The 19,782-nt window shown below is 37.0% G+C and overlaps 1 protein-coding gene across 1 annotated transcript in view; it reads right to left on the bottom strand.

Moving 5' to 3' along the window:
• itfg1 (integrin alpha FG-GAP repeat containing 1) overlaps positions 1-19,782 on the bottom strand; it is a 282,738-nt gene that overhangs the window by 216,565 nt on the left and 46,391 nt on the right. The window contains exon 8 of the mRNA XM_038267323.1: positions 4,826-4,904. Within this exon, the coding sequence (XP_038123251.1) occupies positions 4,826-4,904 (79 nt within the window). The remainder of the gene's footprint in view (positions 1-4,825; positions 4,905-19,782) is intronic.

The following is a 19,782-nucleotide window of genomic DNA, read 5'->3' as shown; positions in this document are numbered from 1 at the left end:
TTTACGAAATAATTTTAGTTGCTGTCCTAATTTCATCGTAACATTGTATTAAACATAACATTTCTTATTAAATACATGTGAAGTGGGGATGACATTCAACGAAACAAACATGTTAATCAGCCAAATTATCTTAAAATCCACGATGGCCCCTATATGTGACCAGAACATAAACCAATCCTTCCAAATAAAAAAAAAATTATTTGAATGAGCTGCTATATTGAGTCATGATTTTACTCATGTCTCAACCGGGGGGATTGTAGGATTGATTGAGCATTGAGCATCATTATATAGCATATGGATTTATATTCTATGCAAAAAAACTTTTGTAAAGCATGTCTAATATAAAAAAAAACTTTTGTAAAGCATGTCTAATATGTGCTAAACATAATCTTCAAGGAAATTTAAGACCTAAAAAAGGTGCTTTCCCTAAACCTATTTATCCTTTCAATTCTGTTTGGTTATAATAGATTTGTTTTCTAAATGGATTGCAAGAAAGTGATAGATCAGATGAGTAATAAGTAAAATCACTTTCTTAATTATTCTGTGGAACCTGACCGTACTGCTTAGCACTCTAGTAATTCTACTGTGGTACCTGTTATAGAATACACATTTGGTCTCATTCACCGACCTTCAGAGGAAGTCCATCGTACAAAGGTGGTTGTATTTTTTAGCATACAACCATCTCAAACTGGTGAAGGTTCAACAACTCTGCCGAGAGGTCATAGGAAGTAGACCATTGTGTAAAAAGATTATCCATAGAACACTTTTTGAAGTTTGAACCTAGATGATGTTGTGATTATTCATATTAGTTTTGTTTTTAGCTCTCACTCAGGGCAAGGATTCTTGTTGCCCTCATGATCCAGCTATTTGTAAAAGGGACGTCTATCTCTGCTATAACTCTACTAGAGTAATCAGTTTGGTAACTATTCCTTTTCAAACATTCTCGCAAAGATTTAAACATGACCCGAGAAATTGGCACGGTTATGATTTCTACCTATTTCCTCGCGTAGTTCAAAGAACTCATAATGGTTGGGGAGACGTATTTAGAACCACTGGACAGTGGAAAAAGGGATCATATGGATGGACACCTTTAGCTAAGAAATGGATGAGTAGAATATCAGGGTTCACTGTTAACCATGCCTCCAAAGTTTTCACTATGACAATAAACTCCACAGCAGAACCCCTTTAGAAGGAAGGCTTTTCTTCCTCATTTCTATGTGCACGGTCTAGTGGAACCGATCCATGTTGGCCTTTGTATTTGTGCCCCGCAAATATTACACAAGAAGAAGATGAGATACAAGGGATTCTTATTTCTGCCCAAGGTGAACAGATAAAAATTCAAAATATTAATGGTCCGCTTAAAACAGATGAATTGTTTCAAGTCATCACTGGAATCTCTGGGCAAACAAACAACTGGCTTTTAATGGCAGAACAAGCAGCTATAACAGTGTCTAATGATTGTCTTGTGTGTATGGGAGCCAGACCGCTGTTACGTGTGGTTCCTGCTACCATAACTCCTCAATGTCTTCTAAATATAATGAATTATACGGTCCCAACTGATAATTGCACCTATTGGGATAAGATCTATCCCCTGACCACAGCTGAGAAAAACAACAAACAAAAAAAAAAAAAAACAATCTTTTTGAAAAAAAGTAGCTGTGGCAAATTTCACCTGTGTAAACAGGACCGGAGAGGGCCCGAAACCAGGCACACTAAATGAAACACAATGTGCAAGTATTTTACTGGTATCCATTTTTTTTCTAAAACCTCAATTCCGCAGCGACATCTGGTGGTGGTGTGGAGATAAAAAATTGTTTGACAGTCTTCCATGTAACATCACTGGATTATGTGCTGCTGTCACCTTGATTTTACCTGTTTCTGTTACATCACTCACAACGGGTGAATTGTTAACGACTGCAAACAGCATTTTACCTCACACAGAGCATACTAGAAGGAGGAGGGCATCTGAAAATGCATGGAGTGGAGATGATCCTACTTATATTGATAGCATTGGTGTACCCAGAGGTGTTCCTGATGAGTATAAACTAGCCAATCAAGTTTCTGCAGGATTTGAATCTTTCTTATGCTGGTGGTGTACTCTAAATAAAAATGTAGACAGAATCAACTACATCCATTATAACGTCCAGAGGCTGGGAAATAAAACAGAACAAGGCTTCTCCGCCGTCCATGAACAATTGTCAGCTACCTCTCTGATGGCTTTCCAGAACCGTATTGCTGTTGACATGTTGTTAGCTGAAAAAGGTGGTGTGTGCTCTATTTTTGGAGATCAGTGTTGCACCTTTATTCCCAACAACACCGCTGCAGATGGCAGCCTCACAAAGGCCCTTGAAGGCCTTCGCTCTCTTAACAGCAAAATGAAAGACCATTCTGGAGTTGACACAAAAATGTGGGATGGATTTGGAGACATTTTTGGTAAATACAAACAATTGGTGCTTTCTATTTTAATGTCTATAGCTGTATTTACCGCCATCTTGACCTTATGTGGATGTTGTTGTATTCCATGTATTAGAGCGCTGCTAAATAGACTGATTACCACAGCAATACAACCCATGAAAGCAGAAATGTATGCCCTCATGCCCACTGAAAAATACCCATCTGATGATGAAGACAACGAAGAGGATGAAATCTCTTTGCATTTTCCTGACTTTTATCCTAATTCCAATGATATTACCAGTAACCCACCAGTTTAAAGTACCTCTGAGTGTACCCTTTACAGCTAAAACATGATTTCATAGTTGAAAATCTGAAAAGAAGTAACTACTGAATGATAAAATAAATAGCTTAAAGTGAATAAACAGGGGGGAAATGTTGGATTAATTGTACAAGTTATTCTACTTTAATCATATTATACTTATACATTCATATTTACACATTTGCATATTCCTGTATACTTGTATTACACAAAGTGTGGAAATGTTTCACTTGCTGTCTTTCTAATGCTTGTTATTAGTGTGTGCAGGAAGCAAGGTCAGGAGAATGGAGGATTGCACATACTAACACCGGAGAAAGGAGTGAAAGCTCTCCTTATCTTATGATGTTGTTATACAGAAATTCTGGTTCCGACTGGCTTCACCCTTCCCCCTCCCCTTTAGCAGTCGGAAAAACATTGTAGCCAGGGCGTTTCCTTAATAAAGGCTTGTGAGGGCAGAGCTGTTTCAGAGTGTTTTGGAGAATTGTAACTGAACAGTCTCTGATCACTCTCCTTGCAAGTAAATCATACTAAAATTCTCTGTGTCTTTCTTTGTACAGGTTACTGAATAAAATGTTTGGTGTTTAAACCTAACAGACGTACTAACAGAACGACGACGAAGAGGAGCCAATTGATAGATCAAACTCTTGCCGAAACCAGTAGGGAGAAGAACAAAAACATAATTTCCTCTGAGAAAAGCCTCCAGAGCAGTGTTTTGCTCTTCTTTCAGTGAAGAAATACTCTGTAATTCCGATAAAACTTGCTCGATAGCCACGCTAACGCTAGTTTCATCGGCTGAAGCCGCCATGTTCTTTAAACTGAACTGTCGCGCTTCTCGTTGCGTCACACCTCAACCCGCCTCAAAGCCAACGCTGATTGGACGTTCGTTTGGTGAACGGCTCCAAATTTTCTTTAACGGAGAGTCTCCAGACTGATTAGCGAGTGAAATCTTGAAAGCTCGCGAGATCAGGATGGTCTCACGAGGCAAGGGCGATATGGCAAAAATAAAATATCACGATTTTTTTATTATATTATTGTGATCTCGATTTTATCACGATTTTTTAGATACGACCAAAATAAATTCAATTACACGCAAAGAAGAGAAAAATTTAATAAATGAACAAGTTTATTAAAATTAGAGAATCAAAGCAGTGCTAACAAACTTATTTTTTTACTTTCTATATTGTAAACACACCAAAGAGTATAAAAATGCACTGCAAAAATTCTAAATCTAGATAAGTCAATTTTTTCTTAAAATAAGTGCATTTGTTCTTGAATTGAGGAGGTAAAAGAGACATTTTTCCCATAGAACAAGACAATTTACACTTAAAATAAGAAAACACAATTCCATTGTCTTATTTCAAGTGCATATTATCTAATTATCTTATTCTAAGACTAAAAATACTCATTCCATTGGCAAACTATCTCATTTACCTACTCAAATTAAGGGTAAATACACTTAATTTAAGAAATTTTTACTTATTTTAGATCATTTTTGCAGTATGCAATAACTCCTGAGTAAAACAATTACAAATTAGTTACTTTTTCAAGTTAACTACAGTCAAAATAAATAAAAAATCTAACTGTATCTTAGTGCAGTTTTATTACTTTAAAATCTTGACGGGTCTAATAAAGTAAAAGAAAAAAGAAAGCGCACGCAAACTAACTTGAGTTTAAAATAAATATTAAATTAAACAATAGATTTGTATAATTTCTTTAGAAACAAAAACTATTATGGAACCGCAAATATAGAGCAAGTCAAGATGTAATCTGAGCAATCTATGATATGATCAGGAAAATAGGCCGTCTGGAGTGTTGCATTACATAGATCCCAGTTGCTGATGAAATGATTGGTTAAGGTCAAATATGGCTCTGATGTGCGGCTGGACCGCAGGTCGCTTGTGGTGGCAAAGAACTGCACATTTTTAATATTTTGTGAAACTTTCTCTCTGCATTCAGCATACATACGCGGAATAGCGGTGTTGAAAAATACGGTCTCTTAATAATGACGGATCATTAGAGGTGTAGATCGTAACATGGTCTTAAATCGTTATATCGCCCCTAATTCAACCCGCAAAAAATAAGAGAATTGAGTCATATCTTTTTTATCCTTACCAAAGTCAACGAAGGAGGACTGGCCGATGGTCTTTACAGCTGGTTTAGACACAACCTCCTGCTTAGTGAAGGCACCATCCTGGTGGGAGAGGAGAAGAGAGCATAGAGTCATTATTCCAGTTATGAAAGGCTCATATTAGAACTCCTAAACTCTGTACAAGAGGTTGTTTAAGGCTAATAAATTGTCAGCTATCACTTCAATTTTGTTTTACAGTCACAGACCCAGAAGGAGGTGTAATTAAAACCACAGCGGTGTAATAGTTTTTCTCCAAAAACAAAAGGCTAATGGGAAATTTAAAAGGAAATAGGTGAATACTGTGCATTATTTATTAGGGGCTGCTTTTATGCATAGATCTATTAAAAATGTGCTTGAACACTTCAGCCAAAAACAGACCTCTTTTCATTTCTCCAAAAGTATAACCTGAAGTGGTGCGGCAGTGGTGCGGGGTTCAACCCGCCAAATGTTGGGGGATTTCAGCTGTGATGTCAGCACAGCCCCTCAAAATAACTACTTTCATTATTTTAGTTTTTAGCGTATTTAAAAACAATGTTTTAGCTGAAAACTTGCTAATGACTGCGTTCCTAAACATTTTATGCAGTCTTGATATCACTGTGTGGAAGCTTCTTTTACATTAAAAAAGGTGTAAATCTTGTTCATGGAAACCAATTTTAGACAGATGGTTTGGGAGAAGGGTTAAGGAAGCCATTTTTGTTAACCTAGAAAAAACAATTTTCAAAAGAGGAGGTGGTCTTAGACATAACATGTCACCTACTGACAAAGAACTTTCAGGAACAAAACCCAGAAGATTCACCTCTCAGCTGCCTTCAACTGACTCACACTTCATTGAGGGATGGGATTGAAACCACTCTGAGCAGGAGGTTAACGACCCGTCAGAACCCTCTAAGGACCATTAACACCCCCCATGTGGCCTCCAATGGCACATCCAGCAGGGGGAATCAGAGCCACCTTTTGTGTTCCCCTAATTCTTTGTTCCACCTACAGTATATTAGGCCCCGTCCACACGAAGACGAACCCTGGCCTAAACGCACAAATTTTTCACCAAACCAGACTCTCATCCATACGAAGCCGGCGTTTCGGGGGTCTGTAAACGATCTTTTTTTTATTCAGCCTTCAGAGTGGGAAGATTTCGAAACGCCGTTTTCGCGTTTCCATCTTTACGCTCTAACCACATATTTTTTTTTTTACATGCATGCGTCATAGCGTCGCCTCTAAACACGCATGCGCGACACAGTATCACAACAACAATGGCGCCGTTGCTGCTAATGCTACTCACCCTGCTGTCGGGCTTACAACAGAATCTTCTTCTTCTGGAATATCTCCAGGAAGAACAGAGCAATATCGACGACATAGTTCAGCACCTGAATTTGACTTAACCACGGAAATGGACCCGCAGGGCAACCATGTATAAATATTAGTGCGCATGCCCAACATTTCGTCACTTATTTTTGCTTTGGCACCACAGCGCCACTTACAGGCCTGGCATACATTTTGCAGCGTTTTCATGCATTCGTGTGGACGCTCACATTTATTTTACGTCTCCGTCTTTACGGCAAACGTTTTGGAAAATATCAGCGTTTCGTTTTGACTTCGTGTGGACGGGGCCTTAATCTCAGTGCTCCCCATCAGTTAGAACAGAGGAAGCCTCTTGGATGAGAGGAGAAACATCTAGAAAACTACACGTCCAGTTATCTAAACTGCACTTTTCAAGCTCGTCAATGATCTAGATGACTGTGGATCTTCACAGAAAAACCCACTCTCTTTGGAAAGCAGCTGGTGAGCAAAATAGTTAAAGTCAGGCCTTGCCTGCATGAAGGACTTAAGGCCTGGTTATCGTTGTTAGGTTCAAAAATGTAGGTTTGTAAAAGAGAAACTGAGTCAACACAGGAAAGAGATTCAAACAGCTCCTGCAGGAGTGGAAAGAACCCTACCCAACTTTCAACTCTTTCCCCGACCCCCCTCCTGCAGTCGTCTATTATTAACAGAACATAACACATGGTTACAAAACAGTATTGTTCCGACAGAACAATTGATCAGGTCATAAAGACAGGATGCTCTACTGACTGAATCACAAGGCAGAGTGGACTCCTGATTGAATTATAAGACAGAGTGGAGCATCTCATTTCTCCAATGTTCTATATGCATATACATTAATTTTATAATCATCATTGAATAGACCTAAAAATCGTCTTGCAGCAGTGTGTCGCAGTGAGCTTGTCACAGATATTTTTTATTTATACCCAATATTGAAGCGTGGTCTGCGCTATGTTATTCCACACCACAAAGCAAGACGTATAATCAGGAACTAGCTGTAGGTCTGGATACGGCCGAGGAGGTGAGGAAGTGGGGGCAAGTTTGTGTGACAACGGAGGGACATGAGGGCCAAAAAGAGCGGGGATCCAGGTGGAAAAAGGGTCCCAGCGTTCTCACAAACCTCGCTCTTCTAGCTGGTCCATCTTCATGAGTCGTTTTCCACAATGGTGGTCATAAAAACAAAACAATGCGGTAAGGAAACAAACAAGAAATACGCATAGAGGAGAGCGGATGTAGATTTAGAAAGGGCACGTATAGCGCGTCCTAAACCACCCTAGCATCATGTTTTTCAACAAATGGGCCACAAGGGGGCAGAATTCCCCCTGTGCATTCCACTGCCTTCCTCTATCAGCTTCTTAGCTTTCAGCCTACTTTAAAATAAATAAAAATAAAGGCCCCTACTGCCTATTATAATAATAATCGCTAAAAAAGAACATGACTTATTCATTAAAGATAATAAAAAGTGAATTAAAAAGATCAACCTTTAATTAGTCTTGTCTAATACATGTCTAATACAGGTTTTAACAAATGTTGCTTTTCAAAAACATGTAATTCATATCATAAACATGCTTAATACTTTACATATATACCTTTAATGGTTTCCTGAGATTGAAATGAGTGTTTAATTTACAGTATAAAAGTAATGCATGAATAAATGTAGCATCCCGTTTAAAATATAGATAGACCTGAAACAACTGTGTGTTTATGCAGATAATTAGAGGATATAGTGGCTGCTGATACCAACATTCAGTGAATCATGACAGAATCCACCAAACACACAAAGTAAGAGAGAAAGATGGTTTACTGAGAAAGACCTGCATATACTGTATGAATATATAGACATTATTAGAAGAGTGTTACATCGTGAAATTTATAGACTGTGCTGAAAAAAATTGAACCGACCTATAAAATCTGACAGCATTCTGACTACTGCTGCAAAGTCTAAATGCTGCTTTCTACAGACATAAAATACACTATGAAAGTCAATAGTTTCTAACAGTTATCTTTATAAACGTGTATGAATTACCAGAAATAATATCCAAAAGTTATATTTCATGAAATGAACGGGCAGAGTGGAGCCGATAAATCATGGTGTGTTTAACAACGCTGGACAGATTCTGGCAATAATGTTTAAGAACGCTGACACTGTAATGCAAAGCTCCATTCATGGTATTGATTTTCTGTGCAGAGGGGAATTCCACAATGCCACAAGGACTAAATTGCAAACAATGGCAATTTAGAAGGAAGTCCTACGACATGAAGCATTTCCAATGTGAGCGAACAGAGAATCCGATTGAAATGAAATCAGGAAAACTTGATTAACTAAAATGAAATGAAAGCTAATACACACGATTCTTCAATGTTCAGTTTTTTTGAAGACAGCTTCTCCAAAACAAAAATTTGACGTAATTTGGTTCTATAACTGATAACATCAGTAAAAATATTTACCAATTAACACAACTACGTTAAACCATTTGCTTCTAAAATGCCCTCGGCTGTTCTAGAAAAGATAGAACCACCAGATAACCTCTTTCATTTTTTTTCCTAATCTTCGAGAAGTAACTCAAAATGCTTTTAAAAGATTTTGTTGCCTTTTGCTTATTTACAGTCAGGTCTGATGTGCTGAAAATCAGAAAACTGCAAAGATAAAAAGTTTCTGAGAAAAGCGTAAAAGAAACCAACAGGGATTGATAGAAGACCTGTGAATGCTTACATCCATGTTTCTGATTGGCCAAATGCTACATATATGCTAGCTGTTAGCTAAATATTATCATTTCAGTAGAGATAAATGTAACGTTTATCCTTAAAATGATTTTCCACTTGCTCTATGGCATGTCTGTGAAATTTGCATAAACGAAAGCAGTGAACCAAACCATGTTTAGCACACTATGGCACCCTGATCTGAAGCACGCTCTGTTTTGCACGTTTTAGCTTTTCCCCACCTCAACTCACCTGACTTATACCCCTTTCCCACTGGCAGAACAAACAATTTAAACCCAGGAACAATCAGTTTTTAGTGGCACTAGGAACAGCTCACTGATGCGGGTCAACTCGGGTCAAACGACTCGGCAAGCAGCCCGCTTAAAAAATCACCTCGAATGAAAACCATTGAACGCAACATACGGACGTCAAAACACAGCAGCAGTCGCTTCTGATTTAACAAGCCGAAACAAATCTGTTTACATTCGATAAACATGACGCAGCGCTGGTGAGAAGGATTCACAAAGATAAAAGCGCGAAATTATAAAGCACACTTATTATGCTCTGGCTTCCTTTCAGTGTTTTTCTCCATTGTTTACTACCTGATTTCGGTCACACTGGAGACATTATCAAAGCTAACCGTTTTCGCCAGTGGGAAGGGAGCCAAATGCCGATTGTTAGCGGGTCGACCCATGTTTGAAAAACAAAGGTTAACCTGGTATTTTCAGTGGGAAAGAGGCTTTAGATAAATAGGTGCAAGCACACTGCAAAAACTGGAATACAAGCATTTATTTAGGTATTTAGTTATTTCTATTGATTTGAGCCAAAATTATTTACTAATCCATTGTTTAATTTCAATTGCATAATTTCTCATTATTTCAAAGAAAAGCATACTTATTATATTGAGATATTATCTTATTGACCTGCTTAAATTAAGGGCAATACACTCATTTTAAGACATTTTTATATCTGTTTTTGCGGTTTACTTTGACTTTCCTAATAAACCAACAGTTTCTGAAGACAGTCAGTGTTATGGTGGGATGATATTAACCACAAACAGATTTTAATAGGGCTGGGAAGAACAGTATGCAAATAATTAACAGCAACAAGCAGATATATAAACAATTTATCACAGAAACAAAAGTTTAAAAGACCTTTCAGCAAACTGTTGTTCAGCTCTGGTTCTTCCTAATCACATATCTTCAAAAAGTCCAAGTTCATGACAGGTTTGTAGGCGAATGTAATTTTCTGTATTAACTGAGATACAAATTTGGGAAACAGGAAGTCAGACTGACTTAGTATGACTCCATAAATACATCAGAAGAAAGCAGAGAGCCATTTGGAGATGAAGAACCCTGGATTACAGGAGACCAACCTGTTTCTGCAACCCTTGATCATTGCTAGGAAGCAACGCAAACATATGCTAAGACTTACTGCAGCAATAGAAGATAAAAGGGACTGTATAATTTTATTAAATAGAAACATATCTGTGCGAGGAGGTATTGCTTGGTTGTTTCTAAACACTACTATGAGGTGAAAATCTGTTCATATCAAGAAAGGAATACATTCATAACCTTAAAGGCATACAAGCTGCTGTAATAACGTATTACTGGAGTTTCTTCAAAGAATTTCTGTTGATAAAATGTGTGAGAAGAAAGGATCCCTATAGTGGTCTGTGTTGCAGCAGCTCAGAGGAAGCATCTCTTTACACTACAAAAAAGTCATTTTTTCTTAAATTAAGTGTATTTCTCTTGAATTGAGGAGGTAAGTGAGATGCTTTGTCAATGGAACAAGACAATTTATATTTAAAATAAGAAAAAGCAATTGCATTTTCTTATTCCAGGTGCATTTTATCCAAATATTTTATTTCAAGAGTAAAACATACTAATTCAATTGGCAGATCATCTTATCTACTTGCTTAAATTAAGGGTAAATAAACAAAATTTAAGAAAATTTTACTTATTTATCTATCCTTTCTGCAGTGTAAGGATCCAAGAGGATGCTCAGGGTTGACCTATATAGTTTTTATTTTGCAAAAAAGAAAAGAAAAAGAATAATTGTTAATCATAATTATAAAGACCCATCTAATCATCCATGACTGCTCTAGGCAGAACTAAGAAGCCTACCTCAAAGAACCTTTAGTTGCTATTGTTGCAAAAAGACTTCCACACAGACCTGCTTTTACTATAATAATACATAATGAAGCTTTCTTCATATTTTAAATTAAAAAAAGATTTAAAACTTCTAATCCTTTGATACGTCATGTAGTTGAATCGTAACAGCAATTATTTTCATTCCAGGTTATACACAATAAAAACAGGAAAAATGCAAAGTGTGAGAAAAAAATATATTTTTCTATTTTTCTATTTTCTATTCAGAATGGCTCCTTATGTCTTAAACTATAAATAAATACATAGTCATTTTAAACAGTATCTGGTTGGAACGGGGAGAGAAAACATCGGTGCTCTGCAGAGGAGAACACGGAGAGAATCAGTTCAACTAAACAATGTTCACAACTACTGATTCACTTTGAAATATTACTTATTTTTATGTTATTAGCTCTTGAGTGTAAATGTATTTCTTCTGTCTACTTGTTTCACCACTTTCTCACCCAAAAGTCCCCACTCTAAAATGTGCATGATGCAATAAGATGAGAAATGAGCTGTATTTTTAGCAGAAATAGATCTGCCATGATGCAATCATTATTTTGCACTTAGTTTAGTTTAGTTTGCTGCTAAGCAGTCAGGATATGTTGACAGCAGTTATTCTTCTAATACACTCCACACAAGTTTTAGTCATTGACCAAGTCTCTATAAGAAATGATGAACTTTAATAACCTGTTCTGTAATGAACTAAATCTCTTAGGTGACGATCTGGTTACAGTGGTTGTGGCCTTTTAAAGTGTCTTCAAATACAGATTCTACCCAAGCTCCATGCCTTTGGGTGTTTTTAATGTAATTTACATTATTATTCTGCAGTTTTAGGGGATTTAGCTCATTGCAGCTGATGGGTCGGCTTATTTTTTAGCGTAGGTCTGAAAATCCATAAAAACTGCCGTTTGGCATACTCTGAAAAAGTTCTGCAAAATCTATGAACCACGTTTACAGAAACTAATTTTTCTCTCAGGTTTCAAACTCCCTGCTGAGAGATTAAGTTCAGGAGACTGATGACTGGTGTTCGCACAGTCATTCTCCGGTTAGATTTATGTTGCAGTATTTCTCTTCAAGTCAGAACTACCATGTTTTGATATCTAATGGGATTTTTTTTTTTTAAGTGACTGATGGTGTCGTCAAGGAAGGATCATCTTAATGGGCTGAATGTTGTATTCGGATGCAAAAAAGGTTTTGAGTAAAAAAAAAACCTCAAATGAAATGGTGTTTTTTGTTTTTGCTTTAAGATAAGTGATAATTTTTGATCAGATATAAATTAATTAATCAGTGAACAAATAACTAATATAACAAGAAACTCTGAATATAAGTCTTTTTTTTTCTTTTTCATTTGAGAACCATTGAAAGTGCATTGGTAAAACCAGAAAAATTTAAAAATTGTAGACTACAAACCATTAAAAGTCCAGCTTCAATTCATCCTGTTAGAAACCAAAACTCCTGCTAGAACTATGGGTGTAGTGATGGACTCAGACCTGAACCTTCAGAGGCTCTTAAACATCGTAACATTCTGCTTTCTATCACCTAAAGAACTACTTCAGGATTAAAGGACTGATGTCTCAAAAGGACCTTAAATTACTTAATGTGCTGAGATGTGCGAGAGCTGCAGCTGATCCAGAATGCTGCTGCCTGCATCCTCACCAGAACTAAGAAAGTGGAGAACATCCCTCAGTTCTAAATTCATAACATTGGCTACCCATATCTCAGAGAATAGATGTTAAAGAACTTCTGGTAGTCTATAAATCACTGAAGGTCTTAACACCAAGATACATTATAGAGTATTAACCGTCCAGACTTCTAAGGTCTTCTAGCTTTAATATACTCTGCAGAACCAGAAACAAATGTAGAGAAGAAGCTTTTAGTTCTTATTCTTCACTAATCTGGAATAAACAGAAAATTTTAAAAGCGCCAAAACAGTTGCTCTAAATTGTATTTGTTTAGAAAGGCCTCTGATTAAGTTATTTAAACATTAATAGTTACGTTTCTTGTACACAAACTGTATTAAATAAATGCACATTAGTTTGTATTTCGATCCATATCAAGACTTTACATTGACTTACATTCATTCTATTTACAGCAGGTATTATTTAATTCACACCATATCTTTAAACAGACTCTTCTAACATTAAAAATGGGAGTCTGCCACTTTAGGACCAACCTTTGGTCCTCAAAAGGTCCTAGAAGGTAAGTAAATAAATCAAAAATTGTTCCTCTTTCAATGTGGGGTCTTTCCTTTGACTTCCATTTATTTCTAAACTATTTCTGCAGCCCGACTCTAACCCTAAACCATAAAATATTCATACCTAACACCAACCTAAAGTTAATTCACACCGTAGCCCTAGATATGACCCCTGACCCCAAAACAGCATTTCTCTTCATGGAGCCCAGACATCAGGCCCCATAAGGAGCAGACGGTCCCCACAACGTTCTATTTTTTCCAGAAAATGGGCCCCACAATGAAATGAATACGAGACACACACACCCTCTTTATTTTTATGATTCCCTTTTATTCTCCTTACTTAGTTGTGATGCAGCTGCAATGTACCCTTTCCCCCCTCATACAGCACTTTGCTTTGCCCCTAAAATGTGGTATTTAAACTAGGGATGCACGATATTGTGATTTTGGCCGATATCCGATATGCCGATATTTTAAAACTCATGTAGCCGATAACCGATATCGATACTGATGTTAAAGCTGGACAAAAATAAGTAGTCATTGAAAATAGCATTTTTGTTATCAATTTCTGACACTTTGAAAAATAATATACTCCAATATATTTTCATATGCTGATATTAAATTGATTTTTAAAAACGCGGTATCGATTTTACTTTCAAAATCTCGTGAAATTTCATCGTTCTGTTACAAACTCTCGAGATATTTTGCAAATTCTTGTGAGATTTTGTTAGTAAAATAGATCGATACCACGTCAATATATCAACATCTAAAAATATGCCAAAATTTTGTGAATTTTCGGGGGATTTCGTAGCATAACGATGACATATAGCAATATTTCATTAGTAAAAGAGATTGATATGGTGTTTTTAAATGGCAATATATCAGCATATGAAGATATTGGGATATTTTTATGTATCAATATTTTTTCCCTCGTCTTTAGAAGTTTTTAAGTCTGTAAAAAAGAAGTTTTTGAGGAAGAAGAAGTAGTATTTATTTATTTATTTTTTTGACTTTAGAAACTCAGAAGCTGATCAAATATCGGGTTAAATATCGGTGGGGTGGCCGATGTCCGATATTCAGTTTTAAAGCCGATACCGATAGGGGGGCGATTATATCGAGCATTCCTAATTTAAACATATCTCCTTTGTCACATTATTAATAAACCGTCATGATAAAAATAGAATGGAATCACTTTTTGGCAGAAAACCAATAGAAGAATTAAAAACAAAAGGTTAAAATTCCCTGTTCAGAACTGATCACTGATCTATAGTCTAAATGAGCTGATGGGGTCATTAGTTGTATTGTACTTTATGTAGAAACCAAATTATAAATATATTCTTAACCTAAGAAAAAACTGACAGTGCGTTCTGTGATCACTTAAAGCTATAAGATATAATCATTATTTTTCATAAATACTTGTTCAGATTGTAGATTTCCAAACACGAGCTCAGCACTGACATATTAAACCTGACATTCAAAGGTTTATATCTACTTCTCCTAATGAAAAAGTGAAACTAAGACTCAAATAACACAAATCACTCTATGAAATAATTCAGTTTTACCAACATTCACTGATTAAGCAGAAATAATCTATTCAGCAGCCAGAAGATCACGGCTCCTGGTGGCTCTTGGGTTTACAGAGTGAACTCTCAGCATCGACATCTGAAGGATTGACTGCTGCTGGTTGCTTGATTGCAACAGATCATGATTAATCTGATTGTGTTTGAGGACAGCGAACCGATGTGAGAAGATTAAGGGATTTTACACTTTAGTTTGGCTGATGCCTTCTGTTTGCATTAAACCAAATATATTTCTGTCACACGCAGGCAAAGTGTGAACGGGGATGACATTAGGAGAAAATGCACATAAAACATAGAGAAAACGATGATCTTGCGTTTTCTTTTCTAAGACGATTATATTCAGATATAATAATAAAGCCATAAGGAAAGAAGTTATGATTGGATTAGGGTTATCCCTTGCTGTGCTGCTGGTTAAAATTATGCTGTTATGTGTGTCGGGCACATTAATCATTTTTGTTTCTTTATTTCTTTTCCCTTTTAGTGTTGTATAGACCTTAGTTGAGTCACTTAAATTTTAGAGTTGATAATTATTTCTTTTTTCTATCGTAAATGGTTCGATTACGTTAATTGGTTGTGATATTGGTCCGCCTATAAGTAGGCTGGGTTTTTCTCTCTCTCTCTCTCCCTTTGAACCTTCTGATCGAGCCACCGTCACAGAGGGAGCGTCTAGACGCGATGCGCACGTCTCCCGTATTTGTAGGCCGCCGCTGACCTCTCCAGCCTGCCATGTGGTATTTTTTTCAGTTAGCCTTTGATTTTTGCTGATTTTTCGTAACTTTGACCTGGTGGGACCGGTTGTCCTGTTTTCGTTTTTTTTTTTTTATATATTTTTATTAGAGTTTTCCCGTTAGTTCGTTACTAGCAGAGGCTTCGACGGCCCTGTATAGGGTTGGCCCTCTGCTGTACCGTTTTGTTGCTTTGGATCGGCTCACCAGGTCCAACTTTCTGTTCATACTTTGGATTTTTTTTTTTTTCTTAGAGTTTTCCATATAAGACTATTTTTTCTTAAAATAAGTGCATTTGTTCTTGGATTGAGGAGGTAAAAGAGACATTTTGCCAATGGAACAAGACAATTTACACTTAAAATTAGGGCTGCAACTAATGATTGTTTTAAAAATCTATGAATCGGCCCATTATTTTTTCGATTAATCGATGAATCGGACAAAAAATATTTTTTTATATTAACCTCTTTATTCCAAAATAAACATTTTATTCAGAACAAACAAGCACACAAGTACAGGTTGCTCATTAACTGTACTGGTGCAATATGAAAAATAAATGTTTGTGTTAAAACTACGCAAACTTACATGAGAAATGTAGCTGTACATCCACAAAATATAGGCTACTTTGTTTCATAAAGCGCAAAAAAAGACATTTTTGTTTTTAAAAGCCCCTAAGGGGTTCAAACAATAGCCCCCCCCCATTTCAACAAATGAGTTTTTTTAGACTAGAAGAGTTCTGCTTTTTAAGACAGGAATAGCAGGTAAAGTTGCTACTTGAGAAAATACTCAACCATAGAGATAAAAATAGCCCTGTGATTCAAATTATAAATTGTATTTGGAATAAAAATGAGAGAACTAGGGGTGCTAAAAAACACATCCTCCAAAGACAGATATTTACATGGGAATGTGGCAGATAATTAATTGACATATTACTGATCTTGCTGGATTTTATTCTGCTTTACTTCCATAAATTGCAGGATCTTCTTTACTTTATCTTTGCCAGAAGATTTAAACTTTAAAAGCCTTGCCCTCATAATTTGCAAAGGAATTTATTTATAAAGAAAATCTAAATGCTGCTTAAGCTAATTCAAATGAAATTAAAAGTCAAATAAGTAGCCAACCTTATCACTGTCTGTAACCTACTAACACGGTAAGGAAAGCATCAGATGAGCTACCTGAGAAACTAACGTTACGTTTCCCCACTTTAAAACCAAACAAACATGGTGGTTCCGTGCCATGTTAATTTGTTTTGACAAAAGTTGCATGTTACGACTTTTTTCACTTTACAAAGCGCAGGCTATTTTAATTATTGTGATCAATTTGCGCCGTCAATCCCGGCGCATGCGCGCTTCATTTGCAGTCTGGACGCTGAGGGTAAACATCCTGCGGCTCTGACTGCAGCGCTGAGAGGGACTCCTGCGGGAGAGGGAGAACGGGGTTGGGATGGGGGAGGAGCCCCACGGCAGAGTAGGAACGATACATGCTTTGACGTAAGTCTCCAACAGTGACACCGTAAAAAGTCGCCAGATTTGTCGCTAGTCGCTTTTTTGAAAAATAGTCGCTGGAGGGGTCTGAAAACTCGCTAAATAGCGACAAAGTCGCTGAGTTGCCAACACTGCGCACATGCAGCGCTGGCTCGCTCTGCCGTATTTTTTTTTCTTCCCCTGTTTTAGTCAAGTGGATGTGATGACAGCGGCGGCGGATGACGCATTAATCGTGCGACACAACTAATCGATGATGAAATTCGTTGCCAACGCTTTTAAAAATCGATTTTTATCGATTTTATCGATTCGTTGTTGCAGCCCTACTTTAAATAAGAAAACACAATTCCATTGTCTTATTTCAAGTGCATATTATCTAATTATCTTATTCTAAGACTAAAACTACTCATTCCATTGGCAAACTATCTCATTTACCTACTCAAATTATGGGTCAATACACTTAATTTAGGAAATGTTTACTTATTTCTAGATCATTTTTGCAGTGTTTTCTTTTTCTCATTGCAGAAAAAAACAAAACAACTGATCTAAAAAGAAGTTCCAGAGATTAAGAATAAAATAATTCTTTTGAACCTCATGTTTGTCTCGTGTCGTCAAATATGTTGTGGCCTGGGTGGTCGTAACATGCTGTAAAAGCAAAGGTTTTAGTACAGACTTTAAAGTCAAACATTATTTCTGTAATCAAAGTAATGATACCTTCTGCTAACTTTAGTTTTTGTCTTTGATGTAAAAATAAAAACCTGGCTGTCCAGTTTCATCTATTTACCGTCACAAGAAATTCAATTCAGAATGACAAGAATGAGAAAACATTTGTTCCCAAAAAATATTACCCTGCATATTTGGTTACCTTTTCTGTTCTCTGTGTTAAATAGGATTTCTTATTTGCACCTCTTCCTTTTGTCCCCTCTGTGAAACGGGGAAATTGCCTGCCTGAAAATTCAGACACTAACATGATTGTGCAGCAAAGCGCAGTTTGTCCCTGTGACACCAATTTAATACATCGTATGTCACAGAAGTGACCTTTTAAACCACTCTCACTCGCTGGCCAAAATGCTTCCTGTATATCTCCTTTTTTTTATTTCCACTGCAGTGACTTTCCTCTCTTGCATAATCACAGCAGAACAGTGGAATGGGCAGTGTTAGAGAAAGGAGTCAGGCGATAGAAACATAAAGGCGATTAATTAAAAGAAAGCGCTGGAAGGAGAAAAAGAGAAAGTGAGAGAGAGCTGGCCTGAATCAAGAGTTACAGATGAACAACATGAAGGGATTAACATCGCTTTAATACTGATGGCATGCTAGGAAACGGCCTGGTCTTCAGTGTTTGAGTCCAGCTGCGTAAAAGTATGCAACCATAAAATGTTTTTTGGGGAAAAACACAGTTTTTAATTTAAATGTGTTGTTTTCCCAGGACTTGATGTGAAGAACTAGTGCATTTCAGACGAGGATCATTAGATGAAAAGCAGCAGAGAAAAAGCTTGCGAGTTAAAAGGAAGCCATTTGGCTTTATAATGGGCTGGAATTGGGAACAAGACAACAGTTATTCATAAAGTGGAATGGAGTTTGTTTGGACAAAGCAGAGGCTCCATTCAGCTGTCGATGGACAAATGGTCTCACTTATTCTTGCTGTGTACTTTTTAAAAGCTCGCCCTCACAGAGCAAATCAAGCTTTGGCACATTGGAAAGAAGGACAAAGAAATTTTTAGTTTAGTGTTTAACACTAATCAAAAAAGACTGGGATATTTTCCTCTACACTGAATAAACTCAAAGAAAAACATTTATTAATGCATCAATCTGAAAAACGACCTGTTTCCTATGCAGAGTGTAACAATGAGCCATTGTTACCTGTATATTGGTCAAAGTAGCAGCTATACACAACATGAAACATGTCTGCCATTGATCTCGGTTGGTGTTGTTTGGTTGATGTCCTGCACAAGAATAAATTAAAGTTTTGTCAGCTGAAAACTCTTCAAAGCATGTTCTTCTTTCAACCAGTTTGGGTCCCACCATGTGAAAAGATCCCACTCCTGACACCACTTGTCACATGCTTGTCAGGAGGCCAAGCAGTCTTGGAGGTGGGACCCAAACTGGTTGAAAGAAGAACATTCTTTGAAGAGTTTTCAGCTGACAAAACTTTAATTTCTTCTTGTGCAGGACATCAACCAAACAACACCAACCAAGAACAATGGCAGACATGTTTCTTATATAGAGGAGGAACTAAATTGGAAGAAACCATTTTTAAAAGAAGAAAAGGAAATTTTGGTTTAAACAAACAACTACTTAAGAAATACTTTTACCAATAAATACAGAAAACAAATATTTTAATTCAATCCAAACAAATCCTTAAACTCAATATAGAAAACACCATACATCAGCTCAAACTCCCCCCCTTCAATTATCCAATGGTACAGTCCTGTACACACCTAACCTGACTCCGCCAGATGGATTTGCTCCGCATATCCATCTGGAAACCTTCCATTGAAGTAATTTTGGGAAGGGGGGAAAATACTGGTTAGCTGATTGGCCTATGTTGGTGATAGAGGGGCCAAATAAACCAATCAGATCAACGAAGCATATGACGTACTAACAGAGCGACGACGATAACACAACCACAAGCCAGGCTACTCTTGCCGAAACCAGTCGGGAGAAGAGCAAAAACATCTTTTCCTCTGAGAAAAGCCTCCAGAGCAGTGTTTTGCTCTTCTTTCAGTGAAGAAACACTCTGTAGTTCCGATAAAACTTGCTCGATAGCCACGCTAACGCTAGTTTCATCGGCTGAAGCCGC

This window comes from Cyprinodon tularosa, unplaced genomic scaffold, assembly GCF_016077235.1.
Source record: "Cyprinodon tularosa strain WSP-4 unplaced genomic scaffold, ASM1607723v1 ctg67, whole genome shotgun sequence".
Classification (NCBI taxonomy): Eukaryota; Metazoa; Chordata; class Actinopteri; order Cyprinodontiformes; family Cyprinodontidae; genus Cyprinodon; species Cyprinodon tularosa.
Note: the sequence above shows the minus strand (reverse complement) of the source record. Positions and strands in the feature narration are given on the sequence as shown.